This window comes from Nannospalax galili, unplaced genomic scaffold (assembly GCF_000622305.1).
Source record: "Nannospalax galili isolate Female #2095 unplaced genomic scaffold, S.galili_v1.0 scaffold381, whole genome shotgun sequence".
Taxonomy (NCBI): Eukaryota; Metazoa; Chordata; class Mammalia; order Rodentia; family Spalacidae; genus Nannospalax; species Nannospalax galili.
In genome coordinates this window covers 461,742-474,942 of record NW_008347312.1, presented here as the reverse complement: position 1 = coordinate 474,942, position 13,201 = coordinate 461,742, and the positions used below count along the sequence as shown (strand labels likewise).

At 42.4% G+C, this 13,201-nt stretch overlaps 1 protein-coding gene across 1 annotated transcript in view; it reads left to right on the top strand.

Annotated features, from left to right (window-relative positions):
- Scnn1g (sodium channel epithelial 1 gamma subunit) overlaps positions 1-13,201 on the top strand; it is a 35,589-nt gene that overhangs the window by 5,869 nt on the left and 16,519 nt on the right. Inside the window, exons 3-6 of the mRNA XM_008843820.2 lie at positions 174-492; positions 1,885-2,075; positions 3,104-3,207; positions 6,188-6,351. Coding sequence (XP_008842042.1) covers positions 174-492; positions 1,885-2,075; positions 3,104-3,207; positions 6,188-6,351 — 778 coding nt within the window. The remainder of the gene's footprint in view (positions 1-173; positions 493-1,884; positions 2,076-3,103; positions 3,208-6,187; positions 6,352-13,201) is intronic.

Sequence of the window (13,201 nt, the reverse complement as noted above, 5' to 3'; positions counted from 1 at the left end):
TGGGGGGGGGGGGGTCATTTTAGATAGGTCATTAGAAAGGCCTCAGCCTTGGCCAAGTGAGTGGGCAGGAGACACAGAGCTAATACACCAAGATGAAAGACAACACAGAGAGGCGACAGCACTGTGCTAGAGGGGTCTTCCTCTTCCATGACACTTCCTTCCCACGTTGGTAGGTACAGTGCTGTGAGTGACCTTCTGGCCGAATTGGATAAAGGAACAAAACAGGCCTTGAAGTCTCTGTATGGAGTCAAAGATATTCCAGAGGTTAAATCTCGGAAACGCCGTGAAGCGGGATCCTGGAGTTCTACCTGGGAAGGCATACCACCCAGATTCCGCAACCTGATCCCACTGCTGATCGTCAGTCCTGATGAGAAGGGCAAAGCCAGGGACTTCTTCACTGGGCGGAAGCGGAAAATCAGTGGGAACATCATTCACAAAGCTTCCAATGTCATGCAAATCCACAAGTCCAAGAAGTTGGTGGGGTTCCAACTGGTAAGATCTACTTCCTCACAGGTCAAGGGTGTGGGGGTGGGCTGGAGATAGCAGGCTCAGGGCCTCTTCTCTTTGATCATCCTATCCTATAGACCAACTGTAAGAAATACATCTAGTTAGATTTGGTTACAAGCAACTGAAATCAATTCAGGCAGTCTTAGGCATGGAGGACTCTTAGGAGCCTGACCAGTGTTTCCTAGAGGCTTCCTAAAGGACAGAAATTAGGGAAGATCTAGCAATCTAGAGGGCAAGAAATTACCAGGCCAGTTCAGACACTGATGCTGAATGAAAGAGGCTATTTTTACTCTTTTTGTTATGCCTAAGATTCAAATTCCATCTAGGGCATTCTACTTAGCCAAGGTTGGGGCACCAGATCACCCCTTGGCTAATGGAGAACAGGGTAAATTGATGGACAGTATCCCCAAACAAAATTGTGACGTAGACATCAGAAATAACAGCTGAAGCACCCAGGTCCCTGGCAGGTACTGTGTGGCCTGACTTCTTATCTCCCTTTCTGGTCCCATTTGAGATGTTCCTGGAAGCAGCCATTCAATGAAAATTAATTACAGTACCCTCCTGGGCAAAGTCTATCCCCACCATGCCTCTAAATGCTGCCACTGGAGGACAAGGGCTATTTATACGACCCAGAGCCTCCATTTTGAGACCTTTTTATCTAGTCACAAATTTAAAAAAACAAAAAACAAAAAAAACACATTGAAACCCCAAAGTCTTCCTTGCTCATTTCTTAAAATATTCATAAGATTCTCTTGATACAAAATCAAGTCTTTGGACATGAAGTCCTTTCAGGAGACTTTCCAAGTCCAAGGTAATAAGAATGTTTGGAATGTTCCACAGCTTCTCTCTAGAGCCCTCATCATCACATATTTCAAACACGAGCCTTTCCCACTACTCACTAAGTGTGGTTGGTTAGGATGGTGTTCCAGTAAATATTCTGTCAGTGACATACTGGATATGTTAATGCCTTGTCTGAGAATCTGCAGAAAAGAGGTGTTAGAGTCTGGGCTAGAATCCAGATTTCTAGACTGTCTCTGTAATAGGAAATGGGAGAGTTCAGTAGGAAGTCAGTTGCATTAATCAGCCAAAGTCTGGATGGATGGGGACCCTAAGAAACTGGTTTTGCTTCTTGTCTGATGGCAGAAAGTAGTAGGAAGTCACAGGAGTCAGCCTCAGTGTCCTTTGCTCCCCTTTTTACCCTTGAAGCTTATGGCTGACCTCTTCAAGCTCCCAGAAGTAAGAGGAAACCAATCTTTGCTCCAGATCTCTGTCCTATTCCTGAGTATCTAGCCTGGGGTCTGTTACTCATCCTCATAGAACTTCTGAAGAATAGTGACAGAACTGGCAGCTTCAGCCTATGTCTCCTCTCATTCACAGTGCTCAAATGACACCTCTGACTGTGCCACCTACACCTTCAGCTCAGGCATCAATGCCATCCAGGAGTGGTACAAGCTCCACTACATGAATATCATGGCACAGGTGCCTCTAGAGAAGAAGATTAACATGAGCTACTCTGCTGAGGAGCTGCTGGTTACCTGCTTCTTCGACGGGATGTCCTGCGATGCCAGGTCAGGAGAGGAAGTCCTCTGAGGACTGGAGGCTGTGCACCCCAGGCCCTTTCCATGCACCTGCAGTTCACCTCTAGGTCTTGAAAACAAAAGGTCATCATTTCACTGACTCTGCCCTTTGGGAAATCACAAGAGGTCTAGGTTCTGTAGTCAGTGAGGAAAGCATACCTGATATGGAAACACAATAGCTTTAAATTCATTAAATCACTTGTCACAACACAGAGTAGTTGATAGCATGCATGTCACTTTGTTTATCACTATGATGTATACCTACAGCTGAGAGCCACCTCTCTGTTACAGAGGAAGGAAGGAAAGAAGACATTCCTATGCTCATATTTGTGAGCCTTCAGACTACCTTGACGATAACTCAGATCCGGGGTGGTGACTGGGATTGGATGAGACATTCTGAAATGATCCCACAATCTGAAGTGTTTATTTCTTCATATTTGAATCCTAAGCTTTTCTGTGTGTTAAAAGACACATTGGTCTTTGTAAATGTTGAGTGACCATGATGATGTCACCCTGAGGGTAAGGGCTATAAAAATCATAATGGTGCATAGGATGGAGTTCCTTTTCTAGTGCTGGGCATCTGGATGGAAAAGTGCTTTCCTAGTATGTACAAAGTCCTGGGTTTCTTCTCCAGGTACACATCTGTAATCCAGCACTTGGGAGATAGAAGCACAAGGATCAGAAGTTCAAGGTTATCTTTGGCTATGTAGGGAATTTGAAGCCAGCTTGGGATACAGGAGACCTATTTCAAAAACAAAATAATAACAAATCAAAATAGAGACTGTGGTGAGAGGATTAAGATGGAGAACAAAAGGCATAGTCTACATCAAGGCTTGTCAACCAACCTGAGGGGCCTGTTCATTTCATCAGAGGGAAAATGGGAAAAATGAGTCATGCTCTCATCCATTATCCCAAAGGAAAGCTTTGCCATTGCCACAGCCCTCCCAGACTTTGGACGGCAAGCATGAGGAGAACTTCTAGCCCAGCCCTTTCTGAATCTTTCTCTTCCACTTCCATAGGAACTTCACACTTTTCCACCATCCAATGTATGGGAATTGCTACACGTTCAACAACAAAGAAAATGCGACCGTTCTCAGCACCTCCATGGGGGGTAGTGAGCATGGTAAGAAACCGGCATGGAGGGGGGATCCTGAGACACAACAGCGACCTTATGGCAACAGAATAACTGGGGACAGTTGAGCTTCCCAAGTCTCTACCCAGCCCCAAACTAGAGGCATATTTTCCCTTTCACAGTGGCAGTGAGCATCGTGCCCTTTCCTTTCACAGTATGAGTGTCTATTTCCCTTTCTGACTTTACCTTTGAGAGAGCTAAGGGATACTGCTGAGCTTCTTTCTACAACAAATCACTCTGGTTTAAGCTCATTGCTGGGGTGAGTAATGCTGGGCAGGTGACTTCTAAACAGAGTTAAACCTAGATGGGCTGAATAGGAGATTAGGCAGGCAGACACACCTCACCTTTAGTTAAGATGACAGATTCTGGAGGCAAACCCCAGCTCTGCCTCTCACTGTGTGACCTTGGTTACTGCCCTTCAACTCTAAAGTGAGAAGAATCACAGTAGCACCCATAAATATTTTTGAAGAGCACTCGGAATAAGACCTGGTGCACACTCAGGCTACCATGACAAGATACCATAACTTGGGTGGCTTCAGCAGCAGACTAATTTCTCACAGTGCTGCAGGCTGGGAAGTCCAAGATCAAGGTGCTGTCACATGTGGCTTCCGCTGAGATGTCTCGCCTTGGTTGCAGATGACTTCTCTCTGTATCCTCACATGGCCTTTCCTTGCTCTCAAGACGATGCTGTGATATCTCTCCTTCTCCTTATAAGGACATCAATCTTACTAGGTTTGAGCCCTATCTTTAAGACTTTATTTAAACTTAATTAAAGCCAAATACTAAAAGCACTTCCACATGTGAATCTGGTGTGTGGGGAATGCAATCCAACCATATAGACACTACACGTACAATTAGTACTAGCTGTCATCACTGCTGTTACCATGGCCAGCAACACTGCTAGTCACTAGCCATTGCTGTTGCCATCACAGCTACCATGCCACCACCACTTCCAGCTCCACCATCACTATTACTCTGCTATGCCTACTTTTACAGGGAAGTGAGGAAGTAGACAGATTGACTTGACTTACAATTGAAATCCTCCACATTTTTTTTTAATATGTGTGGTGCCGAGGATCTAACCAAGGGCCTTGTACATGCTAGGCAAGCACTCTATGGCTGAGCTACGGCCCCAGCCCATGTTGTTTTGTTTTGTTTTTGATTTTACTATGAAGCCAGGATGGCTTCAGTTTGTGAGTTTCCTGCCTCAGCCTCCTGAGTGCTGAAAGTACAGGTATGTGTATACCATCATGCCCAGCTGAAAGGAATTCTTGAAAAGTTCAGTGCAAATTGAATATAATTTTGAATGTTTGATTGAACATGTATTGATACGCTCTCATTAAGAAAGGCAAGACTAGGGGGCTGCAGAGATGGATCAGCAATTAAGAGCACTTACAGAGAACCCAGGTTCAGTTCCCAGTACCCACATGGTAGCCTACGATTGTCAGTGAATTCATTTCAGGGGATTCAATGCCCTCTTCTGGCTTCTGCAGGTGTTGCGTGCATGTAGTGCACTTACATGCAGGCAAAACACTCATACATATACAATAAATAAACAGATAGATCATAGATAGATGATAGATAGATAGATAGATGATAGATAGGTGATAGATAGATAGATAGATAGATAGATAGATAGATAGATGCTTTTTTAAAAAAAGAAAGGCAAGGCTCTGTCATAGGGAAGTCTGCATTTGGAATCCTGGCTTTCACTACTGAACAGTCTGTGTTCTTTCCAAGACTGCAAGAAGCCATGCTCCAGCATGCACACTGCAGTGGGAAGAAGCTGTCTGGGAGCTGAGTGAGGAAGAACAGAGTTCTGGTTATGCTGCTTGGAGGCTGTGTGGCTTCCAGCACACCACATCCCCTTCTGGGCTTCAGTTCCCTTCTTTACAAATAGAAGAAGTTAGAATAGTTCTTACATTATCTTATTTCAATCCATACAGATTCTGCCCATTTATTCTCTCATTCATTCACCACATATTTATTATCTGCTGCACACAGTTCGCACTTCTAGGTGCTGGGCATGTAGTAGTGAACAAAACAGATACCGTTTCTACTTTAGGGAGCTTATGTGTTGGTGGAAAGAGACACTTGAGAAATGAATAAGCATAATAAACATTATTAGCCACAAATCTTAATGAGAAGGAGGAGGAGGAAGAAGCAGAGAGCAAGACAGCATGGCTAAGCTCAGGATGGGGGTTTGATTTGGGAGAGGGAGGTTTGGAAAGACCCCCACTCAGGGGGATATTGAAAGATGAGATCTGTGTTCATATTCACACAAGAGCAGTTCAGATCCTAGAGAAGAAAATTAATTTGTTGTGTTCTAGAAACAGAAAAAAAGACCAATGTGCTTGGAGCTGACCCAGGGAAGGGACAAGTAGGTAGAAATGAGGAGGGAGAAGGAGGTGGGGTTGTATCTTTATAGCCTTGATAGCATCAGCCAGAAGAGTCTATGGAACTTCCCTATGTCCAGGGAGAGCCACAGAAAGCAGTGACTTTGCCTGACGGTCAGTTTTCAAAAGTCCCTCCGGCAGTTAGGGGTAGAACAGATTGTGCATGGAGAGCAATCACAAGGGAAGGAGAGAGATTAGGCCCACAGTCAGATACACCGTTCGTGGTTGGTTCATATCTTTCCTGGGACCTCTCCATAAGCAGCCACAGCACTGCAGGTCCCTTTGGATGTCCAGTAGAGCTTCTGATTTCAAAGAAAGACATGGGTTTACATGTCTCAGCCAGTTCCTTCCTATTTAGCAAGAACATATTCTGAGTGAGAACTGTGACCGTGATAATATGTTTGACCTTGCAGTAAGCAAATTGCGCACAAGTCGTACCCTCCTGGAGATTCCAATCTAGCGTGTCACTACCCTTTCCTTTCTGGAAGTACCTAGGTCTTGGATTGGAGTCTCCCAAAGTCCCTGGGGGATGCTTTCCTAACCTTTGACCACAGCAGGCTACTGTCTCCTACCAGGGCTACAAGTCATCTTGTACATAAATGAAGATGAATACAACCCCTTCCTGGTGTCCTCCACTGGAGCCAAAGTGCTTATCCACCAGCAGAATGAATACCCCTTTATCGAAGACGTGGGAACAGAGATCGAGACAGCAATGTCCACCTCCATAGGAATGCACTTGGTGAGAGAATATTCTAATTGACTTATGTTTAGAGGGAGGACAGTTTTTTTTAAAAAAAAAATCATAACTAAGGAGTTGCAGCTAATGGAAAAGGATGCTTGTTTCCAAGAGAACATGGATCTGTGTTTTCCAATGGCTGCCCCAATGGCCATTCCAGGAGTCACATTCAAATTTGTATCTGCATCTTCTGTGTAGGTTGAAAACATGGCATGTTTGTGGATATCACTCATGTCTTTATTTGCATCTGTGCTTAATGTTTCACAGTAAACTCCAGTCCTTGCATCTCAGTGCAGTGGTTTCCAAATCTAATTAGTCATTAAGCTTAGGTTTATTAGACCAGAATCTCTGGGAGATGAGCTAAAGCACCTGGTTTTGACCAAAGCCTTGAGATTATTACAAGAGTCTACATTCTCAGGACTCTGCGTGGAAATTTGAGCTTTAGCGTCCATCCAGCGCATACCAACCCCTGTGCTAAACAATAGGAAGTCCAGCAGAGGGAACTGGTAGTAGGAAAACACAAATGGATAATTAGAATCAGCATAAATGCCCCAAGGGAGAAATGCAGTTGGGAGTGGCGGTGCATGACTACATAGTGAGATCTTCAAAAAACAAAAAAAGATACAGTTGCTTGTGGGGGCGTCATAAGAACATATCACCCGGTATCTTGGTCTGTTTTCTGGGTAAATGGCTAAGATTAGATTATTTATGTTTGGTAATTCTGAAAGCTGGAAAGTCCAGCATGGTGCTAACCATTGGTAAGGATCTTCTCTTCCTCATGACAGAGCAGAGATTCTTCCAGAATGATCATACTAGCTCAGGTCTCTCTTCCCCTTCCTATGAAGCCACTGATGCCATCACGGGGACTCAATTTTGTGGCCTCATCTAATCCTAATTATCTCCCCAGGACCCCATGGCCAAATATTACTAACATGTGAGTTTAGGGATTCCATATCTAACTCATGATTTTGATGGGACACATTGAAACCATAGCAATGGGATGCTGACCTGGGGGAAGTTGAGGTTCAAGGTATGCTGTTCTGAAGAAATGTGATTTACATTAGCTAGTGGAGATGGTGAGGAAGTGTGGTGGTGGGACCCAGGACATCTGCAGCTTCTAGATGAGGAAAGCATCATGACGCAAATTCTCTCAGATGCACTCCAATTAGAGACTTTGCTCAACGTAAGAGGGAAGTAACATGTACAGCTTGGACTGTGTGAAGGCTGATTTCCCAAAGGGACAAAAATCTTGAGTCCCCAAGCTGCTCAAATGAGGAATTGAGAAACTGGGACACCACTTCAGAGCTAGGCCGCCGATTTCCTTGTTCACTGGGGTTCAAACACTCTGAAGAGATAACAGTGTACGTTTCCATCCAACATTTCCCCTAAGTGCAGTTGATTTCCCATTCAGTTTTCTCTGCACCCTGAAGACCACCTGGACCATGTAACACATCATTCCCTTATTTTCCACCCTCTCCCTGCCTCCTGCTTCCCATAGTGCCTACAAATGCTTGGGAGTTTTATGAGCTTGCAAAAGGTCAGAAGCAAATGAATTATGCTTCTGATTGTCTGCTTTGAGCTTGGAAATACCTTCCATATTGCTAAGCAAACATTCTCTGTGCCAGTGGTGGATAAACAAAGACATGGTTGAGTTTTCTGCTACACTTAATTTGAAACTAGAAAATCAAAACCTCAGAGCAGGGTCAGTCAGCTGGAGGTGTGATTGATGACTGTCAAAAACAACAACAATAACAAAAAAGAAAAGAATTACTAAAAGGTCAGCAGGGGGTCACTAAGAGTAAATCCAAACAAACTAGACTTCCTTTTTCATTTTTCACAATTGTTTCTTTACTTATCATTTATTATTGATAGGTATGTTAAGCAGGTAGACTTAGTTAGGTAATTGGTCAACAAACGTTCCTTATTTTATTGAAGGACTACATGACATAACATATACAAAACATTGAATATTCAGTGGTTAACCCAATATAGATTTTTTTTTTTTTGAAGCAGGGTCTCCCTGTAGACCCAGCTGTCCTGGAACTCACTATGTAGACCAGGCTGGCCTTTAACTCACAGAGATCCGCCTGCCTCTGCCTCCCAAGTGCTGGGACTACAGGCGTCCACCACCACGCCCGGCCATAGATTTTACTTTTAAGAAGGAAAGACAAAAATCAACATACCTGGACTGAGGGTGTAGGTAGTAGAATATTTGCCTAGTGTGCACAAGTCTGGATTCCATCTGTAGCAACACACACACACACACACACACACACAATCAGTACACCACTGCACTGTAGTGCTCATGTCTATGGAAACAAGGACCTGTCTGTCTTGTATCCAGTCTCAGATCTGAGGACATAATATATCCACAGTAACTAGATAGACGTGGATGAAAGAACAGATGGATGGGTGGCTATCTAGACAGAAGCTATTGGAGAAAGCTTCCTAAATGATGAATTCTTGATTAATGAGTACCTGGCAAATAATGTTAGGAAGGAGCATAGCAATGATAAAAGAATCACAGAACTGATGTTAAGCCACCTAATACAGCTTTTAAAACAATCACTTTCGAAGCTGATTGTGGCACACACCTGTCATTCCAGCACTTGGGAGACTACAGCAAGAGGATCAGGAGTTTGAAGTCAGTCTGGGCAACACAGTGAGACTCTGTTTCAAAAATTCACATTGCTTAAAGTGCAGTCAAAGTACTGGATGTAGCACATTGACAGTAATTCCAGAGAGGAGCAGTGAAGACCTTCACTGGGGCAATGGCTGTGAAGACAACCAGAATGAGATTGAGAAATTAGTAGGAAGGGGTCAGGTTTGACAACTGATGGTCACAAGAAAAGCCAGGGGAAGTTGGATGGCTATTTAGGGATGGATCTGTCAAGCTCAGAATTAAGGAATTCTGAGAACAGGTGTGCTTGGTGGAGAAGATGACTACCCCAGTTCAAGACATACCCAATCCATTGTATCTTTGAGGAAAACAAGTAAAATTAAAATATGCAGTAAGTACAAGCTATGAACCTAAACCTTGGGAGAAAATCTGGGAAGTCATTCTAACTTGGGAATGAATGCTATCGCCCAAGGCCTGAATAGATATGAAAATGTTTAAAGGCTGAGCAGAAAGAAAATGGAAAGACAGAGTCAGAGAAGTAGTAGCAAACCCAAAAAGAATCAGATAAATGGAGGAAGGCAGCTTCAGGAAGGTGTGCCAAGAGCACTTGAGAGGTCAAGCGACATAAAAGGTGAGAGGTGTTCTCTGAGTTTGGCAACTAAGGGCACTCCTGCTCTTTGCCAGAGTCGTTTTCAGTGGAAGGAGTGGAACAGAAACCAGAGTACAATAGAGCGAATGGTGAAAGGGAGTTGAGGAAGTGAACGAGGGTGGACTATTCACCCCTGGAGGTGTAAGGCTGAGTCATGAAACAGAAGAGACTCCACTGTCATTGCAAATCCCACTGTGTACCTTTACCTTAAAGTATACCCACAACTCCTTTTCACAAGGATATGTGTCTCAGAGATTTAGATACAATTCAGGGGGCTCAGCTTTGCAAATTGGTTATATAATCTCCATGGCTTAGTTACCTCATCTGTATAATGGGATGGTAACAAACATAATGTTGCTTCATGGCTGGTGAGAATTCACTGAGTTAATGCCTGTTAATCACTAGTATTACATATACTATATGCTTGGCATGTAGCAAGAGCTCAGAAAAAAATGCTGGCTGTTTCAGTACATGTTTTCAGAAAAGAGATGTGGGCCAGACATAGTAGTGAATGCCTATAATCTCAGCACTCAGGAGGTAGAGGCAGGAAGGCCACAAAGTTGATACCAGCCAGGGATATAGACTAAGTTCTAGGCTAGCCTGAGCGCGTGGGGGGGGTGGAGAAAGCGAGAGAGAGAGAGAGAGAGAGAGTTAAGGAAAGCTTTTTTCTTTTCTTTTTCAATTTTTCTTTGATCTTTTTGATCTCCATGTAGTCCCAGCTGGCCTGGAACTTGCTATGTAAACCAAGCTGGCCTCAGTCACACAGAGATCCTCCTACCTCTGCCTCCTGAGTACTGGAACTAAAGGTGTGCACCACCACACCTGGTGTTTTTTTTTTCTGTTTTGAGGGCTGTTCTTTCAGGGGGCGATTATTTGAATTGGAAATCTGCTTATTGACATTGATAGATAGATGGTAAGTAGATAGATAATAGATGATAATAGATAATAGATGATAGAAGATATGGATAGATATAGATAGATAGATAGATAGATAGATAGAGATAGATGATATAGATGATAGAGTATATGTATATTACTATATAAAATATGCTATTATACTATATACATGAAGGGCATTAATTATACATATATAAAGTATACTATTGATGTTGAAAATATCTTTCCTAGTTTGTGATGCCCTTTGCGCTTTTAGTGGTACTTTTTTCAGTGAAAAACACCAAGTACTGCATAGTTGAACCCTTTGTTTTCCTCTTTACTTGGTATTTTTATTGAGGGTTTTCCATCTTTGAGATCAGATACTGAGTTTTCTTCCAGTTACTGTGTCGTTTCATTTAATACTTTAACCAGTTAGATGTCTTTTCTACAGGATGTGAAATAGAGATTGAATGTGTTTCTTCCTCTTAACCTTTTTTTAAAAGTCTTAACTTCATATTTTGAGCAATTCATTTTCACCATTAATTAATAATATAAATTGTACATGCACAAATAACATTTACAACATATTATAAAATACAAACAAAAGATGAATGTTAAGCCACCTATTTTAGTTATTTTTCTTGTTGCTATGACAAAACACCTGACAAGAGTAACATGATGAAGGAAGGGTTTGTTTTGGCTCACAGTTTGAGGATACAGCTCATGGTAGCAAGGAAAGCTTGCAGCAAGAGTACCTCTAGGTGTGGCAGCAGCAACACAAGGCAGCTGGTCACATGGCGTCTGCAGTCAGGAAGCAAAGAGAAATGAACGCTGATGCTCAGCTCGCTTTCTGGCATTTTTCCTTTTTATTGATTCTGGGGCCCCAGCCCAGGGGATGGTGCTGCCCATATTCAGAGTGGGTCTTCTCTCCTCAGTTAAATCTCTTTGGAAACAGACATGCCCAGAGGTGTGTCTCCTACACAATTCTAAATTCCGTCAAGTTAACAATGAAGATTAACCATCACCACCCATCATCATATACAGGGCAAAGCCCTGACACTCTCCTTTCCAATTTTTAAAGTTTTTTGTTTTGCTGTAAAAATGAGACTTTACTGAGTATATTCCCCTGTAATCTGATTTTATTTCCTCATCCAAATATATCACCAGCGTCTGTCCATGGCACTAGATGGTCTTCCAGTTTCAATGACAATATACAATTTTGTCATATAGAGAGTTCATCCTGATGCCTCACTTCTGTCCTTTGGTATCAGAGGGAAACTGGTTCCAAGCCTCCTCATTGATACCTAAATCTATGGCTGCTCAAGTACTCTATAGAAAATGTCATAGTATTTGCATATATCTTCCTATATATTTTAAATCATGCCTAGGTTACTTATACCATGCGCACGTGTGCATGTATGTGTGTCTGTGTGTATGTGTGTGTAATGTAAACAGTTGTTAAATCTACACATGTTCAGTACAAATGCATTTTTCCAAATATTTCCTATTCACAGCTGGTTGAATCAACAGCTGATCAATCAGGTCCCTATATAAAATGATGTAGCATTTACAAAGAGCCTACACACCTACTCCCAGATACTTTAAATCATGTCCACATTACCTATAATACCTGTAACTGTTACATGCATAGTTGTTATGCCATATTATTTAAAGAATAATATTAAAGACTCTACATATACAATATAGTTTTTATTATTTTATTTTATTTTTAAGATTTATTTTATTTATGTGTGTGTATGTGCACATGTGTATGTAGCAGCCCATGAGAGCATCAGATCCCTTGTAGCTGGAGGTATAGGGATTTGTGAGCTTCCCAGTATAGGTGCTGGGATCCGAATTCAGATCCTCTCTGCAAGAGGAGTAGAAACTCTTGCCTGCTGAGCCAACTTTCCAGTCCTAAGATGCAGTTCAAGATATATTTCTAGTCCACAGTTGGTTGAAGATGTAGATGCAAAAGGCCAACTGTATATGTAAATGATTTTTTTTCTTTTTTTACAGTACTGGGGATTGAACTCAGGGACTTGAGCATACGAGGCAAGTTCCCTACCAGGAAGCTACATTTTTATTTCTTTATCATCATCATTATTATATTTATTTTGAGACAGGGTCTCACTATGTAACCCAGACCAAACTTGAGCCCACTATCCTCTTGCTTTAGCCTACTAAATAGCTAGGATTACAGGCATGTACCACCGTGTCCAGGCTGTTACTTTTTTTTAAATAAATAATTTATTGAGAATTTCATACATGCATATAAGGTATTTTGATCAAATCCATGCCCACTCCCTCCCCTCCAACTCCTCCCATATCTCCCCATCACTTTTTTTCTGATAACTTCATGTACTCTTTCTTCTTTAGTATATTTTTATGGATCTTTTTGATTAATCTAACATCCCCCCCTTCTGAAGAGGTAACCCTAAAATCTTTTAAGGATTAGGTGCAAGCTCCCAAATACCTTTGACATTTTTGGCCTTTGGAACACAGTATGTTGCTAAGAGGCCCAAGGACATTTTGACTTTTAGCCAAGAAACTGGCTACTTTTCTTTGGGGTCTTTTTACCCTAACTGTCTAGCCAATTCCTACCTCCTATTCTTATCACACCATCCTCTGAAGGGCTTACCCAAATTCCCCATAGGGAATAGGGACGCAGACCATTCTGGCTTCTTCCATGCTGAACAGGGACACAG